The 19,605-nt window shown below is 36.3% G+C and overlaps 1 protein-coding gene and 1 long non-coding RNA gene across 2 annotated transcripts in view; one reads left to right on the top strand and one right to left on the bottom strand.

The window, feature by feature from the left end:
- Nucleotides 1-9,754: 9,754 nt before the first annotated feature.
- LOC145519813 (olfactory receptor 13C2) lies at nucleotides 9,755-13,969 on the top strand. Its single transcript, XM_081524594.1, has one exon. It carries the CDS (start codon nucleotides 11,052-11,054, stop codon nucleotides 12,024-12,026), a length of 975 nt encoding a protein of 324 aa, XP_081380720.1. The 5' UTR covers nucleotides 9,755-11,051; the 3' UTR covers nucleotides 12,027-13,969.
- Nucleotides 13,970-16,052: 2,083 nt separating this feature from the next.
- LOC145519861 (uncharacterized) overlaps nucleotides 16,053-19,605 on the bottom strand; it is a 34,148-nt gene continuing 30,595 nt past the window's right edge. The window contains exon 4 of the long non-coding RNA XR_014063976.1: nucleotides 16,053-16,348. This is a non-coding gene — a long non-coding RNA (uncharacterized LOC145519861). The remainder of the gene's footprint in view (nucleotides 16,349-19,605) is intronic.

Below are 19,605 nucleotides of genomic sequence, written 5' to 3'. Positions count from 1 at the left end.
TCCTAAAGGAAATCAGTCCTGAATATTCATTGGAAGGATGGATGCTGAAGCTGAAGCTCCAATACTTTGGCCACCTGATGCGAAGAACTGACTCATTAGAAAATACCTTGATGCTAGGAAAGATTGAAGTCAGTAGGAGAAGGGGATGACAGAGAATGAGATGGTTGGATGGCATCACCAACTCAATGGAGTTTGAGCAAGCTCCAGGAGTTGGTGATGGACAGGGAAGCCTGGCATACCGCAGTCCATGGGGTCGCAAAGAGTCACTACTGAGCAACTGAACTGAATGGCTTATATTGATCCTTAGATTAAGTTGCCACCCTTTATCATGCCCACTGGCCATTTAAAAGTGGACCAGATGTAAGGGCTAAAGATTAATGGATCACCAGTTGTTTTTCCCTCAGGCATATGGAACAGATGTTAATTATTGCCCTTTCCTGGATCTGAGTGCTGATAATTTATCAGACCAAGGACACATTTCAGGAATTCGGAACAAAAAGTATGGATTTAGGTTAATGGAGTGAGATATTTATTGAAAATAAGCCTGAGGTCTCAGAGTCCTACACTGACTGCCTCGCAATTTCTACCTCATTCCCAGTCCCTTTGTTGGATCCTCAGGAGGGGAAGCCTGATGTGGGTTTCAGAACTTTCACAAGAGTAGGAGAACTTATTGGGTATTATTGTTCTCCAGTTTGTGGGTCACCCACCTGGCGGGTATGGAATTTGATTTTACCATGCTGCTATCATCTCGCTGCAGCTTTGTCTTTGTGCAGCTTCTTCTTTGTCTTTGGATGTGGTGTATCTTTTTTGGTGGGTTCCAGAGTCCTCCTTTGTTGGTTGTTGAACAACTAGTTTAATTTTGGTGTTCTCTCAGGAGGAGATGAGTGCATGTCCTTCTATTCTGCCATCTTGAACCAGAAATCTCAATTTATTTTCACCTTTGTTCTTTACACCTCTGTGTGTGTATTGCCTAAGGATACACTTTCTTTCCTTGCCTTAATTTCTCTTCCTTCCTTTTTTCTTTCTTTAAATTTTTTTTTCTTTTTCTTTTACAGTATGTATCAGTTTAAGAAATTTATAATATGTTTATTAAAAAAGTTAGCATTTATATAAGCTAAATATATAAAGTGAATGTCTATAAAATCTATAGTTTCTAAAAAATCTATAAAGAAATTTTGTACTGTAAATAACCATTTATACTTCAAAAATTGTGTTAAGTGTGTTTGTGTGTTAATATGAGTATGTGTGTAAGAGAGAGCCAGGGGGAGAGATAGACAGAGATAGAGAGAGAGAGACAGAGAGATAATTCAACTGGGGAAACTTTGATAACATTGCACAAGACTCCTCCTGATTCTGTGTGAAGCAGAGTAATAGGCTTCCTGTAATTAGGTCTTTAGGGCTTTATTTCTGGAGTCTCATAAGTTTTATACATATTTCATCTATGAAGCAATTTAAAATTTTGCACAGAGGTTTAGAAACATCCTTTAGAACATTTAAATTGTGTCCCAAAGCCTGAAGCAGGTTCTTTAAGTATTTGTGGGTCTCCACAATGGGGTCGTATTTCGGCCTGGGCTTCAGGGGCAACTTGTCCTATTCCTAAAATTTGTTGCTAAATATTAACTTTCTTTCTATTTTGAACTAGAGGAATCTAACAATTATTTATTTTAACTAGAGAAATTTATCCTAGTTATCATACCTGCAACCTTCATATTTCTATAGATGTCAACAAATCAATGAATTTCTCTGGCAAAATGATTACTCATCAGTAGCTGCTTCTTTAGAGGTTCAGCTACTAATGAGGAGTCATGAAAATCAGCTACAAGTAAAAAAGAAAGATAAAAATATCTGTTGTTGCTCCAGCCTAGAAAGAGAGTCAGTACCTGGTCTGAAGGTAAGTTATTGTAAAGATAAGAACCAAGTCTTATCAACTACAAGCAAGAGTTGGACTGATGGGTTAAATGTGTCAAGTTTGAAATTAAGATGTTTTTTCTCACTGATGAGAGACTAAATATTGGAAATGGAATATAAGGGTCTAGTCACTAAGAGGTAGTAGGGAAAAATAAAGACTTTTGAGATCACAAGAGCAGTTTAACATGCAAAGGCATTGAGCAAGGAACAGAATGAAATTTGCCCAGTAGTTATGAATTACTTTGTGTCAGTGTGTAGCTTTTCAGAGTAGCAGACAGTAAGTATTTGAACACTCTGTTATCATTTTTAGCTAATTAAGGCTAACTACACAGTAGAGAGGGAACTCTGTGTTCTGTAGCATGAAATTCATAACAAACAAGACTTTCCTGGTCCCCTAGCAGCAACTCTGATTCATTTGGCTCAGTCAACTGAGAACGAGGTGAACCACATGCCAGATACTGTGCTAGGGAAGCTTTGTGCAGAGAAAACACGTGAGGAGGAAAACTATGACCAGTTTGCCTTAAAGAAACGTCATATCTGAAATTGATGATTTGCCAAAGCAGTGAATAGCCAGAAAGAGACCTGATTGAGCATTATCCTAGTGTGTTTGCATACACTATTGGTGACTATTTTGAATATTTGCTTTTCTACTATTAGGTTATAATTGTAAAAATGAGTGACTTTTCTATTTATTTTTTTTTATGTTATTGGCTTGCTAAAAATGTAACAGTCTCAGTAAAAAAAAAATCAGCCATCTTTTTAAGACAAGGAACATACTAATGCCTCCCTAAAATCCTATTTTTTTATAGAGTGAATTGAACCTTATGAGTGATTTTTCCTTTTTGCCACTCAATTTGCTGACATCCAAAGGATCAGAGTATGATAAAGGACTGGAGTGTTATATACTTTGATAAAGTGTATTAGGATTTGATGGTAAGATAAGCATAATACCATTTGTCAGAACACTGTGTGATGTGATTAAACTTTTCAGCTGTATATACCTGGCCATATGAAAAGATGATCACTGGTTCAAGATGTAAAAAGACTCTAACAAAAGGAAGAACCATGATAGAGAGGCATAAAGGAAACTACTAATAGTGGAAACCATTATTGTGGTAATTGTATAATATATACTATCTCATTTAATCTTATCAACAAATATATGGTACAGGTGCTATCTTTATCTTGATGCTATAGCTGGGGAAGGTGATGATCAGAAATATGTCCAGGCCACCCTGGTTAGTAAGGGGCAGAGATACCATTTAAACTAAGCCTACCTCCAAGGCCTGTGTTCCTAATAATATTATGGAATATGTTTGGTAGAATATCATGTAGCACGGAGGCAGCTCATGGAACAAGGGTTTTTGCAGAGATGATTTTTACAGGTGTAGGTATAACCTCCATTATTCAATGAACTTCACATGTATCTACTGCGCTTTTGGATCTCAAGTAGTTTACACAGTAACCCAGAAAATATGAAAAATTCTAATAAGATACAAATTTTATAAAAAGCTACAAAATGTTAAGAGCTGGGGATAGGAGATGTTTAGAATGGAGAAATGAAGTTGAGTTTGGAGTGATTCTGAGGGGACTAATTATGTCCAAAAATTGGGAAGATAGACCTGAGATTCAGGGCAAAGTACCTTTTAAAGATAGGTGGACAAAGAATTTTGAAGAGGCACGGCTCTTTGGACTTGTGAATGAAACAAGAATAATAGCTAACATTTATTGAGCTGTAATTTTGTTCCAGGAATTTTACTAGCTCCTAAAGGTAGTAGTACATTTAATGGAAAGGAAATGACCGGGGTAGAAGTATAGATTCTAAACCAGATCAGAGAATAGCTTGCAGTTTGATGGAGGGAAAGCAGATCCATATGGGCCTGAAAATCCTAATCATACTACTGAAAGTATCTTGAATATTATATTATGACTATATTTAAAGGACTTGTTAGTCTTTAGCAGTTCCCATTTAAGGTGTGATACCGAATAAGAACAATTTTTAATGTATGTAGTTGTGTCCCATGGCAGTGGATGGTTTGATGTAGTGTGCCATCAGAAAAGTGAAAGGAAAAAGGTTATATATCTCAAAGACAAGAACTCTTTAGCTTAAATGTAATTTATTTTATGATAGGTATTATAGTCACAAGATTCAAAATTTTTATTTTTATTTTTTTTTTTTTATAAATTTATTTATTTTAGTTGGGGGCTAATTACTTTACAATATTGTAATAGTTTTTGCCATACATTGACATGAATCAGCCATGGGTTTACATGTGTTCCCCTTCCCGGACCCCCCACCCACCTCCCTCCCCATCCCATCCTTCTGGATCATCCCATTGCCCCGGCCCTGAGCCCTTGTCACATGCATCGAACATGGAATGGTGCTCTGTTTCACATATGACAATACACATGTCTCAATGCCATTCTCCCAGAACGTCCCACCCTCACCTTCTCCCTCAGAGTCCATATAATTGTTCCATGCATCTGTGTCTCTTATTCTGTCTCTCATATAGGGTTATCGTTACCATCTTTCAAATTCCATATATATGCATTAGTATACTGTATTGTTGTTTTTCTTTCTGGCTTACTTCACTCTGTATAATGGGCTCCAGTTTCATCCATCTCAGTAGAACCGATTCAAATGTATTTTTTTTAATGGCTGAGTAATATTCCATTGTGTATATGTACCACAGCTTCCTTATCCATTCGTCTGCTGATGGACATCTAGGTTGCTTCCATGTCCTGGCTATTGTAAACAGTGCTGCGATGAACATTGGGGTACACGCGTCTCTTTCAATTCTGGTTTCCTCGGTGTATATGCCCAGCAGTGGGATTGCTGGGTCATATGGCAGTTCTATTCCCAGTTTTTTAAGGAATCTCCACACTGTTCTCCATAGTGGCTGTACTAGTTTGCATTCCCACCAACAGTGTAAGAGGGTTCCCTTTTCTCCACACCCTCTCCAGCATTTATTGCTTGTAGACTTTTGGATAGCAGCCATTCTGACTGGTGTGAAATGATACCTCATTGTGGTTTTGATTTGCATTTCTCTAATAATGAGTGATGTTGAGCATCTTTTCATGTGTTTGTTAGCCATCTGTATGTCTTCTTTGGAGAAATGTCTGTTTAGTTCTTTGGCCCATTTTTTGATCGGGTCGTTTATTTTTCTGGAATTCAGCTGCAGAAGTTGCTTGTATATTTTTGAGATTAATTGTTTGTCTGTTGCTTCATTTGCTATTATTTTCTCCCATTCTGAAGGCTGTCTTTTCACCTTGTTTATAGTTTCCTTTGTTGTGCAAAAGCTTTTAATTTTAATTAGGTCCCATTTGTTTATTTTTGCTTTTATTTCCAATATTCTAGGAGGTGGGTCATGGAGGATCCTGCTGTGATTTATGTCGGAGAGTGTTTTGCCTATGTTTTCCTCTAGGAGTTTTATAGTTTCTGGTCTTACGTTTAGATCTTTAATCCATTTTGAGTTTATTTTTGTGTACGGTGTTAGGAAGTGTTCTAGTTTCATTCTTTTACAAGTGGTTGACCAGTTTTCCCAGCACCACTTGTTAAAGAGATTGTCTTTTCTCCATTGTATATTCTTGCCTCCTTTGTCGAAGATAAGGTGTCCATATGTGCGTGGGTTTATCTCTGGGCTTTCTATTTTGTTCCATTGATCTATATTTCTATCTTTGTGCCAATACCATACTGTCTTGATGACTGTGGCTTTGTAGTAGAGCCTGAAGTCAGGCAGGTTGATTCCTCCAGTTCCATTCTTCTTCCTCAAGATTGCTTTGGCTATTCGAGGTTTCTTATATTTCCATACAAATTGTGAGATGATTTGTTCTAGTTCTGTGAAAAATACCATTGGTAGCTTGATAGGGATTGCATTGAATCTGTAGATTGCTTTGGGTAGAATACTCATTTTCACTATATTAATTCTTCCAATCCATGAACACGGTATATTTCTCCATCTGTTTGTGTCCTCTTTGATTTCTTTCATCAGTGTTTTATAGTTTTCTATATATAAGTCTTTTGTTTCTTTAGGTAGATATATTCCTAAGTATTTTATTCTTTTTGATGCAGTGGTGAATGGTATTGTTTCCTTAATTTCTCTTTCTGTTTTCTCAAAATTTTTAAAAGGTGCTGAATAACATACAGTAAACAGCCTCCCTTCCATTTCCGTTAATGAACTATTCATTTCCTTTCCTAGAGATAACAAGCTATTCTGTTTATTTTTCTACAGGTATTCTGTGTGTTTGTGTTAGTCACTCAGTCGTGTCCGACTCTTTGTGACCCCATGAACCATAGCCCACCAGGCTCCTTTGTCCACGGGATTCTCCAGGCAAGAATACTGGAGTGGGTTGCCATTTCCTTCTCCATAGGAGCAAAAAAATGTTGGTGTGTGGGTGTGTGGGTATGTGTGTGTACAGACACATATAGTGACTCAGACAGTAAAGAGTCTGCCTGAAGTGCAGGAGACCGGGGTTCAATCCCTGGGTCAAGAAGATCCCCTGGAGAAGGGAATGACAACCCACTCCAGTATTCTTGTCTGGAAAATCCCATGGACAGAGGAGTCTGGCAGGCCCCAATCCATGGGGCTGCAAAGAGTCAGACACAACTGAGATACTAACACACACACGCACATGTGTGTGTGTGTGCGTGCGTGTGTACACACACATATATGTAAAATGTTTATACACAAATGTTACTGTGCCTTATATACTATTCTGAACATTCGTATTGCTGTCTAGTCATTAAACCATGTCCTACTCTTTGGCAACTCCGTGGACCGTAGCCCACCAGGTTCCTCTGTCCTTGGGATTTCCCAGGCAAGAATACTGGAGTGGTAGTCAACAAGAACCCCTGGAGAAGGAAATGGCAACCACTCCAGGGAAGTCAGTTCTGAATATTACTTTTCCACTTAATAGTTCTTGATGATCTTTCCATATCAGTGCACAAAAAGTCTCTTAATCTTTTTGACAGCAGACCGGTATTTCATTATTTCTGTGTCCCCTTCTCATAGAAATTTAAATTGCTTCCACATCTGCTATTACAAATGATACTTTAATGAATCAATTTTTAATAAATTACTTTACACATGCACAGGCATAATTGTGTGGTAATTACCTAGTGGTAAATTCTGTAGTCAAAAGTTATATGCATGCCTTTATGACTTTGTTTAACACTGCCAATTTGTCCTCCACAGAGGATGCACCAATTTATGTGTTCACTTAAAATGTATAAGAGTGCCTGTCTCCTTACCTTTAGAAGGCAAGATCATCAGAAATGAAACCATGGCTTGTCCCTGTAAGATATCAGTGCAGTGCTAGCTAAAGGATAAGTCACAGTGAGTGATATTAGGAAATTTCTCTGAGCAGAAGTTCTTTAGGAATTTGGTCACTAAGTTTCTTAAACATTCCTTTCAGTATATATATGTATGTGTGTGTATATTATATATATATAAACATATAAAGTACCAAATAGAGTAACAACATGCCAATTAGCAATAATAGTCTCAATTCATGTATCCATTTGTGTGTTTCTAGCTAATATATATTTTTGATCTTCAAATTAATCTAAATTTGATTCTCCTAATTTATCTTGGTAGCATCTTGCAATTGTGGGGTAGGGATAGAAATGGAGGAATAAAACTATTCTTGTAGTTCTGTCTTCATTTTCTGTTTGAGGGATAATTTAGGAGTATTCTAGTTGAAAAAGTTTATTTGGATTTATCTGTAAGCTGGTGCAGAAACACCTGAATGAAATTTTTGGCCAACACAATAGTTATTTTTTACAAGCAAATGTTTTGTCTGTATGTCAGATTGTGAAAGTAAAGAAGGAAGGTAACTCACCACTCATGGAATGGAAAAAATGAACAAAGTGTTCAAGTTAAGGCAAACAATTGGTGAATGACAATTTAATCAGCCAGCAGAAATAAGAAAGTGGGAAATATAAGTAATGCAAAATAAGTATGTAATAAAAATAAAGTATATGGAAGGAAAGAAATGAAGTACATTTATAACTGTATTCTAAAGTGAATGGAGTGAATATGCTCATAAAAAAGCAATGACTGTAAAAAGAATTAACAGCTTACACCCACATATATGTTACACATACGTAGTGATCAGATATTTTTATACAATTATTATTATATTTAATTTGTTTTAGTATAATAAAAAATGTGACCTGTAAGTCTATAGTTATGTATTTTTGGCAGCAAGTTACTTGATCCATGTTGAAAATGTCAACAAAAAATATGAATTCTCTTTGGGGGAGATATTATGGTTTATATATATACACACAATACATGTATACACATAATCAGGGCATTTATTGAATGCCCTATTCAAATCTTTGAGATAATTTTCTGTTGTCTATATTAATCAATTCTATATAAATATTTATAATCAAGTTTTACTTGTGTATCTAGGATTAGTTTTATATGGTTAGTTTCTGTGTTGTTTAGTGTACACCTGTTTATGGCTGATAAACTTCTTCATAAAAATTGTGAATGTTATAGTTAATTGACATATTTTTATCACATTTTGTACTTTCCTGGGTCAGGAAGATCCCCTGGAGTAGGAAATGGCAACCCACTCCAGTATTCTTGCCTAGAAAATCCCATGGACAGAGGAGCCTGGTGTTCTACAGTCCATAGTGTCGTAAAGAACTGGACACAACTGAGTACACAGAACAAAGAGAGCTAAAGATGGGCTTCCCGGGTGGCACTGGTGGTGAAGATCCTGCCTGCCAAACACAGGAGATGTAAGAGATGCGGGTTCAATCCCTGGGCCAGAGAGATCCCCTGGAGAAGGAAATAGCAACCCACTCCAGTATTCTTGCCTGGATATCAATATCATAAAAGTGGAATTTAAATTTAAAGTACAAAATGTGATAAAAATTAATTGTAACATTCACAATGTATGAAGAAGTTTATCAGCCATAAACAGGTGTACACTAAACAACACAGAAACTAAGTGTATAATTCTAGATACACAAGTAAAACTTGACTCAGTTCAGTTCAGTAACTCAGTTGTATCTGACTCTTTGCAACCCAATGGACTGCAGCACGCCAGGATTCCCTGTCCATCACCAACTCCCGGAGCTTGCTCAAACTCATGTCCATCAAGTCAGTGATATCATCCAACCATCATTATATAGAGTTAATTAAGTATAGATAATAGAAAATAATCTCAAGGATTTGAATAGGGCATTTAATAAACCTGATTATGTGTATACATGTATTGTTGTGTGTATATATACATATATATAAATAATATATCTCCCCCAAAGAGAATTAATATTTTTTGTTGACATTTACAATGTGGATCAAGTAAATGGAGTAGATATATAAAATGTAAATATATAAAAGTAAATATATAACTTTAGAATTACAGGTCACATTGTTTATCGTAATAAAATGAATTAGATATAATAAAATAGAATAAAAATATCTGATCATTAGGTATACATATCTAGATAACACTTGAATTAAAGACAGAAGGAGAAAAAAATTATCTGGAAACCAGTAGCAAGAACATTTCATATTGAAATCTAAGTCTATAGTAAAACAAAGTGTTTTAAATGACTTAGAGCTAGAAAGAGGATAAAGATAAAATATTAAGACTTTTTTTCTTATTTCATGAAATTATAAAATGCCAAATAAGCCTAAAGAAATTTACAAACACAAAAACCTACATTAATGAAACAAAGTGGAAAGGACAAATCTCTCCAAAAGCATTAAAAATTTTTTTGGAGAAAACTTGTAATAGGGGAAAACCTCTTGTGAAACTCATGAAAAGAGAAATCAATTAAGAATAGCAGTGAAAAAGTACATAGAACTACTCATAAGGGGAGACTACAGAATTATGAAGCATTATACACTAATAGATATATTTTTGTCACAGAAATGAATAATTTCCTTCAAATATAAAGAATTAAAGTGCTCTCAAATCACCATATTGAAATCTTCTTTCTGACTAATCCCCTATTTTGGTCTGATATTTCTTTTGAAATATTAGTATTGTCTACTAGATTACAAGGTGTTCTAGACTGTGGGTCAAGTTCTCTGCAAAATGAACAATTAAGTTTGAACTCCACAGCCATGTGGCTTGGATTTAAGTTCTGGCTCAACCACTTATTTAGCTCTGACCTTGACCTTGACCTTAGGCAAATTACTTATTTTCTTCCTTTTTTATAATGAAAATGACAATGCTAATAATAGCAATAATTGCCTAATAGGGTTGCTTCTCAGACTAATTTAGGTAATGTACAAATAAAATAATTAGTAGAGTAAGAAATATTAGTCATTTGGTCCTTGACTGTATTCATTTATTCAACAAATATTTCTGAACCTCTTATCTCTGTGTCTGTTATATTGTAGATACTGGTATTGTAGAAGTAAACAAGAAAAAGTCCCTGGCTTAATAAATTTTTCATGCTAATGGACAAGTCAGATAATAAGCATAACAGTATAACATGGAAAAGTGACAAGATCATTAATTTATTGTGTGGTGGTTTGTTGTTGTTGTTTAGTCACTAAGTTATGTCCAACTCTTTGTGACCCCAAGAACTGCAGCCCACCAGGCTCTTCTGTCCATGAGATTTTCCAAGCAAGGACATTTGAGTGAGTTGCCCTTTCCTTCTCCAGTGGTGGTTTGTAGCCAATAAAAATAGTTTATTTTTCAGTTATACATAATGCAATACTCGTATTTATTTTAAACTCTAGTTAACTTGTGGTGACAAATATGACCAAAAGCTCAGGCTTCAGCAAGGAAGACTTGGGTTTGAATCTTACCTCTACTCTAAATTTACATTTAATTAAGTTTACTTAATATTTTTGCTCTGATTTAGTTATTGTAAAATGTGGATGATGATACCTCTCTCCCAGAACCTTGATGAGATCCAATAAATTACGTGGCATATTGCTTGTAGCTTGAAATATGTTCGTTTCTCTTCCCTTCCCCCTCTCTATTCTATTTGGTCCACTTTATTTCTTTTCTTCTTTCTCTGGTCTATTCCTTTTTATATTTTCTTTTCTTCCTATGAGTATACAGTACTTTTACATTGGTACATAGTTGAATATAATCATAGTAGAATACATATTTTATCTTAACATATTCTAATGTATTACAGGTGAAAAAGAAACCGTACAATGGAATGGGAAAACCAAACCATTCTGGTGGAATTTTTTCTGAAGGGGCTTTCTGGTTACCCAAGGCTTGAACTACTCTTTTATGTGCTAGTCTCAATAATATATGTGGTCATCCTTCTGGGAAATGGCACCCTTATTCTCATCAGCATCTTAGACTCCCACCTTCACACCCCTATGTACTTCTTCCTGGGGAACCTCTCCTTTCTGGACATCTGCTACTCCACCACCTCCATTCCCCCCATGCTGGTGAGCTTCCTCTCAGAAAAAAAGACCATCTCCTTCTCTGGCTGTGCTGTGCAGATGTTCCTTGGCTTGGCCATGGGGACAACAGAGTGTGTGCTCCTGGGCGTGATGGCCTTTGACCGGTATGTGGCTATTTGCAACCCTCTGAGATATTCTGTCATCATGAGCAAGGGTTCCTATGTGGTTATGGCAGCTGGCTCCTGGATCATAGGAGTTGTCAACTCTACAGTACAAACTGGGTGTGTAGTACCATTGCCCTTCTGCAGGAATAATGTCATCAATCATTTCACCTGTGAAATTCTGGCTGTCATGAAATTGGCGTGTGCTGATATCTCAGGTAATGAGTTCATCATGCTTGTAGCCACAACCTTATTCATAATGACACCATTATTATTAATCATTATCTCTTACACATTAATTATTATCAGCATCGTCAGAATTCGCTCTTCTAAGGGGAGAAGCAAAGTCTTCTCTACCTGCTCAGCCCACTTGACTGTGGTGATAATATTCTATGGAACCATTCTCTTCATGTACATGAAGCCCAAGTCTAAAGAGACACTTAATTCAGATGACATGGATGCTACTGACAAACTTGTATCTGTGTTCTATGGAGTGGTGACTCCTATGATTAATCCTTTAATCTACAGTCTCAGAAACAAGGATGTGAAGGAAGCAGTAAAACATCTATTGAGAAGAAAATTTTTAATAAGTAAATGGAAAAGGAACAGGTAACTTTTATAATCACAATGTAGAAATCAATTAAGGAAATCAAAGTGTCAAATAGATTCTTACTGCTGCATCAAATTTATCTCTCTAAGCTCTAAAGCTCTAAAATATTATTTTTGGTACAGAGCATAATGAAAGTAAGCTAAGAAATTTCAGTGTTTTAAGAGTAAATGATTATAGTTTGTTGTTGCTGAAGAGCTTGATTATGAGGCTAGTAGAGGGATACTGTAGTAGGAAGAGAGATTTTAAGACAGGAAAAAGATATATTAGTATCAAAACCTTAAAAATATTTTTGATAAAATATTTCCAAAACCAATTCCATACTTCCTTACTTTCCTTACAAGACAGAATGATACCTACTTTCAGATTTTTAAAACTAAGTTAAATTTATTAATTTGCAGTACTGTAACTGCTAAAATAATTCAATTTACTTGGAGTACTCTAACTGCTAAAATAATTCAATTTACTTGGAGTTTGTCCAGATACGTAATGCTGATTGTTCTCTGTCTAGGTCTCTGTATACTGTTATACTTTTTGCTTCTAGAGCAAATTTATTACTATTATTTAAAAAATATTTATTTTTGGCCACTTCGGTCTTAGTTGTGGCACATGGGATCCTCCTAGTTGTGAGGCAAGTAGCATGTAGGATCTTAATTCCCTGACCAGGGATCAGTCTGGCCTCCCCTGCACTGACAGGTGGATTCTTAATCACTGGACCACCAGGAAAATCCTTAGGATAGTATTATTTTTGTTAAGTTTTTGTTCATCTCCAGCTATTGTTTTTGTTGGTTAGTTGCTGAGTCTTCTCCAACTCTTTTACAACCCAGTGGGCTGTAGCCCGCTAGGCTCCTCCGTCTATGGGATTTCCTAGGCAAGAATATGAATGGGTTTCCATTTCCGTTTCCAGGGGATCTTCCTGATCCAGGGATCAAGCCCTCATCTCCTGCATTGGCAGATGGATTCTTTACTACTGAGCCACCTGGGAAGTCCCTCATGTCCAACTAGGAGACATTAAATTATTCTTTTCTACTTTCAACATGTCTACTTTGGCATTTTTTTTTTTTAATATACCTTCTGATACATGGGATCTAATTGCTTTGGTCTTACAACCAAATCAGTTCAGTTCAGTTCAGTCACTCAGTCATGTCCGACTCTTTGCGATCCCATGAATCGCAACACGCCAGGCCTCCCTGTCCATTACCAACTCTCGGAGTTTACCCAAACCCATGTCCATCGAGTCGGTGATGCCATCCAACCATCCCATCTCTGTTGTCCCCTTCTCCTCCTGCCCCCAATCCTACACAGCATTAGGGTCTTTTCCAATGAGTCAACTCTTCGCATGAGGTGGCCAAAGTATTGGAGTTTCAGCTTCAACATCAGTCCTTCCAATGAACACCCAGGACTGATCTCCTTGAGGATGGACTGGTTGGATCTCCTTGCAGTCCAAGGGACTCTCTAGTGTCTTCTCCAACAATCCAGTTCAAAAGCATCAATTCTTCGGCGCTCAGCTTTCTTCACCATCCAACTCTCACATCCATACATGACCACTGGAAAAACCATAGCCTTGACTAGACAGACCTTTGTTGGCAAAGTAATGTCTCTGCTTTTAAATATGCTATCTAGATTGGTCATAACCTTCCTTCCATGGAGTAAGCATCTTTTAATTTCATGGCTGCAATCACCATCAGCAGTGATTTTGGAGCCCCCAAAAATAAAGTCTGACACTGTTTCCCCATCTATTTCCCATGAAGTGATAGGACCAGATGCCATGATCTTAGTTTTCTGAACGTTGAGCTTTAAGCCAACTTTTTCACTCTCCTCTTTCACTTTCATCAAGAGGCTCTTTAGTTCTTCGCTTTCTGCCATAAGGGTGGTGTCATCTGCATATCGGAGGTTATTGATATTTCTCCCGGCAATCTTGATTCCAGCTTGTGTTTCTTCCAGCCCAGCGTTTCTCATGATGTACTCTGCATATAAGTTAAATAAGCAGGGTGACAATATACAGCCTTGACGGACTCCTTTCCCTATTTGGAACCAGTCTGTTGTTCCATGTCCAGTTCTAACTGTTGCTTCCTGACCTGCATACAGGTTTCTTAAGAGACAGGTCAGGTGGTATGGTATTCCCATCTCTTTCAGAATTTTCCACAGTTTATTGTGATCCACATAGTCAAAGGCTTTGGCATAGTCAATAAAGCAGAAATAGATGTTTTTCTGGAACTCTCTTGCTTTTTCGATGATCCATCGGATGTTGGCAATTTAATCTCTGGTTCCTTTACCTTTTCTAAAACCAGCTTGAACATCTGGAACCTGATAATTAAATCTGTTTGGAAAGTTAAATATAAATAACTTTTGAATCAAATTATCCACTGGTAAAAATAAAGCTATATCTTTTTCTCTGTTCCATTTGTTCTCTATCCATGAAGTATTTAATGTATTGCCAATCCAAGAGGAATCTGTTATTAAGAAATGTGAATCTATCTTTTAGATGATTTTTACATTTGATTTTTATCTGGGATTTATATTTCTTTCCTCTATTTGTAACCTTCAACCTTTAAAGAAAATTACCTTTGTCATTTTATTTATTTTTATTTAAAATATTTATTTATTTGGCTCTGTTGGATCTTAGTTGCAGCATGTGGGATATTGCAGCACATGAACTTTCTAGTTATGGCATGTGGACTCCAGAGCTCATGGTCTCAATAATTGCAGCACTCAGGCTTACTTGGTTTGTTTGTCCCAGATGTGTGGGATTTTAGTTCCCCAACCAGAGATCGAACCCATGTCCCTTTCATTGCAAGGCAGGTTCCCAGCCATTGGACCACAAAGGAAGTCCCTATTTCTTCTTGATCTGAGTTGCACACTTCAGATTTTCATCTTAGACCCTAATGTCTATTTTAATATTACATCTCTTTTCTCTGTAACTGCTATCATAGTCGGAGAAGGAAATGGCAACCCACTCCAGTACTCTTGCCTGGAAAAATCCTATGGACAGAGGAGCCTGGTAGGCTACTGTCCATTGGGTCGCAAAGAGTCGGACATGACTGAGCAACTCACTTCACTCACTTCATACTTTATTACTGGAGAAGGAAATGGCAACCCACTCCAGTATTCTTGCCTGGAGAATCCCATGGACAGAGGAACCTGGCGGGCAATGGTCCATGGGGTCACAGAGAATTGGACATGACTGAAGTGACTAAGCACTAAGCATGCTATCATATTAGCCTCTGAATTTTAAATTTTATTTAGTTTTGATTATGTTTATTTTAGAATTAAAAAAAAAAACTTTGAGGTACTAAGTTACTTGGTTTTATTTCTCTTTGATTGCTTTAGCTTTTTAATGCTAACAAAAATCCCATAATACTTAATTGTTCATTTTTATTTAGATTTTAAAATATTCTTGGTTTTCTATCTTATCCTTTAATTTTTTTTAAAATCTTGTATTTATTTTCACTATAAGGAAGGCATATGTTTCTCCCCTCATATTTCACAAATGAGGCAGTGAGGAGCATTATACAGACTACCATACCACAAAGAGAGAAATTGAGTTTATTTCTATTGAGTCCTTTCTATTTCTATCTCTATCTCCTTGAAATGTTGTTTTAACTCTATTAGTAATTTTCTGAGAATGTTCTCTAAGAAATTTGAGATAACCATCAGTTAATCATTCCCAGATCCTACATATAACTAAAAAAAGAAAAAACAAAAAAGACCTAACTGACTTCCTCTTGGAATGGTATGTTTTCTGAAACTGTACAGGGAATAAAATGAGTTCTTGGGAGTTTCTTTTCTGAGAAGTTTATATAGATATTATTTTGTGTGTTATTCTTTTACATTTACTTCTTTCATCATGATGGTCAATGAGAAGCTGCCCCAAAGATGTTTTGTTTTCTTTTTTGAACAATGAGATCAGAGTTGTTTCACTAGTTCAGGTTTTCTCAATAGTTGGATTCAATGTTGGTCATTATGCACCCTCCCAGAAAGTGGAAACACCATAGAGAAGGTTGGTCTTTCTTTGGGAACAGAGACTAGCAATTTTTGAACTTTATTTGACTTTATTGGGACAGAAAAATGTGCCATTCAGAGGGAGATAGAATACAGAAGTGTGAGGGAATAGTTGTTTTTAGAAACTTCTGGCTGTGGCTAATCATTTATTCCTGATCACTATTTAGGCTTCATTGCTAGTCACTTGTGCCTGTTCTTCAGTGTCATCAATGTTGATCTGGTTCTTTTTCCAGTTTGTTTTATGCCATGTGTGGATTATTTTCTCTTTGCTTCATGAGCTATAGCTGGTTCTGGACTTCTTTTTACTAACCGAAGATTTGAGGAAGCTATAAGGAAATTACAATGCAGAAAAGGAAAAAAGAAAACCTTAATTAGACATGACTTCTCTTTCTTCCTAACCTCCACCATAAGGAAGATTCTTTATCATCTAACTCTCTTCTTATCCCTGGTCTCCTATTATATTAATAGGGTTCACTGTGCCTCAGATTAGAATGATATCTTAAGTGTATTATCACCCTGAGTTCCAAGGATGTATGATATTGTCAGAGATTGATTGTTTTCCTAGCTTGACTCCATGGACTTAGATCTGGTCCTTGGAAGTGATCAGGTGTAGACCAAAGTTTAAGTAGTTTTCATCAGCCATGGCAAAAACAGTACTGTTTTAGGGTGCTGGTAACAAAATATGATGCCAATATTTTGTGTGTGAAATATCCTGTGGTCTTGGAACATGATGACCCTAATGGAAACAACCTGGAATGGTGACCATATGTTTTGATTTGCTCAGAACTAGTCTAATTAATAACAGCTGCTACAGTGTAATTAGTAATTACTCATTTCATGTCAAAAGTGCCCTAGTTTGGATCATCTAATTTATGGTCACACTAAACAGTAGGGCCTATTTGAGACAATGTGAGAATCAGATTCAGGGGAGTGATAGGAATAGCAGATCATAAGAGTGTGATAGCAGTATCCTGAGGGGGAAAAGGTGGACATATATTCAGCACATGTGAGATACTTCCAGGGACTCTTCAAATTAATTGGGAAGGTCATTCATCAAATTTGGAGATAGTCCACTATGAAAACATGCTACAAATTAGATTTTGAATTGTCACTAAAAATTATGTAATGCCTATCCATAATAATAACTTTGTATGGATCTATGAACATTTAGGCAGTAATTCACTAGAAGAGTCATTATTTCTGGCAGCTCCTCATTAGGATACTAATACCATATCATCTATTTATTTAAAAAGTGTTATTTTCTTCATTATAGAGGCACTGACAACCAACTAATCTAAAATGATATGTAAGCATTAAATAACAAGTAAAAAAATATGAGTCCAAAACAAAGAGACTGTTTTCCCAGTGAAATTGTTAGTTTTTTCATCAGAAAATCACTCTTTTAAAAAAAATAATTAAAATATTTAAAAATACAATTTTAAAGGTTATATAATATTTAGTTATTACTAAATATTGGCTATATTTTCCATGTTGTAAATACATATTCCTAGCCTATCTTACACTCAATAGTTTCTATCTCCCACTTGCCTGCCCATGTATCCTGCCCCACTCAATACCACTGGTAAGCCCTCCTTTGTTCTGTTTGTTGTTGTTCAGTTGAGAAGTCACATCCAACTCTTTGTGACCCTATGAACTGTGGCACGTCAGGCTTCCCTGTCCTTCATCATCTCCTGGAATTTGATCAAACTCATGTCCACTGAGTTGTTGACTCCATCCAACCATCTCATCTGTCACCCCATTTTCCTTCTGTCCTCAATCTTTCCCAACATCAGGGTAGAGGGGAGATCTAGATCTGTGAGTCTTCTTTTCTGTTACATTCACTAGTTTGTTGTATATTTTAGGTTCCATGTATAAGTGATATCATATCATTTTTCTTTCTTTTTCTGACTTGTTTCACTTAGCATAATGCCCTCTGAGTCCATCTGTATTGCTGCAAAAGGCAAATCTTTTACCTAAGTGTAAGGCCAGATACTACACAAATCATAGAGGAAAACATAGGCAGAACACTCTTTGACATAAATTGCAGCAATGATTCTTTTGGATATGTATCCTAAAGTAAAGGAAATAAAAGTAGAAATAAACAAATGGGGCCTAATTAAACTTAAAAGCTTTTGCAAATAAAGGAAACCATCAGCAAAATGAAAATACAACTTAGTGAATAGGGGAAGATATTTGTAAATCATATGACTGATAAAGGATTAATATCCAATATATGTAAATGAGTCATACAACTCAACCTCAAAAAAGCAAACAACCTGATTTAAAAATGGGCAGAAGAACTGAATAGATATTCTTCAAGAGAGGAAATGCAGATGGCCAACAGGTACATGAAGCGATGCTCAACATAGCTAATTATCAAGGAAATTCAACTCAAAATCATAATGAGATATCACCTCACACATGTCAGAATGGCTATCATCAAAAAGAACACAAATAACAAGTGTTGGTGAGAATGTAGAGAAAAGGGAACCCTTGTACACTGTTGGTGGGAATATAAACTTGTGCAGCCACTGTGAAAGACAATATGGAAATTTCTCAAAAAACTAAAAATAGTACTACCATATGATCAAGCAGTTCCACTCCTAGATATACATCCAGAAAACATAAAAACACCAATTCAAAAAGATATGTGCACCCCAATGTACATAGTGGCACTATTTGTAATAGCCAAGACTGTATGTTGTCATCCTGCTTATTTAACCTATATGCAGAGTACATCATGTGAAATGCTGGGCTGGATGAATCAAAAGCTGGAATCAAGATTGCTGGTAGAAATATCAACAACCTTAGATATGCAGATGTTACCAAGCAGAAAGCAAAGAGAAACTAAAGAGCTTCCTGATGAAGGTGAAAGAGGAGAGTGAAAAAGCTGGCTTAAAACTCAGCATTCAAAAAATGAAGATCATGAAATCTGGTCCCATCAATTCATGGCAAATAGACGGGAAAAAAGTGGAAACAGTGATAGATTTTATTTTCTTGGGCTCCAAAATCACTGCAGATGGTGACTGCAGCCATGAAATTAAAAGACGCTTGCTCCTTAGAAGAAAAGTTATGACAAACCTAGACAAGTATATATATATAGTTTTTAACGAATTAGATTGCTTCTGTATGAGTCAGGATATGAGGAGCTAAGGTTCTAGAGAGAGTCTAGAGACATGCTATTCTGAACTGAAGGGAGGCCAAGTTTCTGAATTAAGGAAGTTAGAGATAAATGATCTCAACAGGTGAAATTCATTTACTGCATGAGCACTTGCTAATTTTTAGGCTGCCCAGAGTAAGAGTGCTGGAAATTGAGCAAAAAGGGGTTAAATATGTTAGGTGAAGTTTTAGCAGTCCCACAGTGGGTATGAGATAAAAATTGAAGTCCATTGACTCTTGAAAGGGAAATCTCCCTTGTACAAACTCCAGGTTCTCAGTTTGGAACCTAGAGGGATAAATCTAAAATAGGACATGAAACAGATTTTTGGCCAAGTTCTACAAAACCTGAAATCCATCTCTAACTTGTCTCAGTGACTCTTTGGATTAAGGCAATCTTTCCCAATCTAGGCTTGTATTAAAGGAT

The sequence above is a fragment of the Giraffa tippelskirchi genome, chromosome 1 (assembly GCF_054371585.1).
Source record: "Giraffa tippelskirchi isolate mGirTip1 chromosome 1, T2T-mGirTip1v1.2.pri, whole genome shotgun sequence".
Classification (NCBI taxonomy): domain Eukaryota; kingdom Metazoa; phylum Chordata; class Mammalia; order Artiodactyla; family Giraffidae; genus Giraffa; species Giraffa tippelskirchi.
Note: the sequence above shows the minus strand (reverse complement) of the source record. Positions and strands in the feature narration are given on the sequence as shown.

What these genes read in the sequence shown, in the direction of transcription:
- LOC145519813 (XM_081524594.1), top strand. Translation starts at nt 11,052, where the DNA reads ATGGAATGGGAAAACCAAACCATTCTGGTGGAATTTTTTCTGAAGGGG.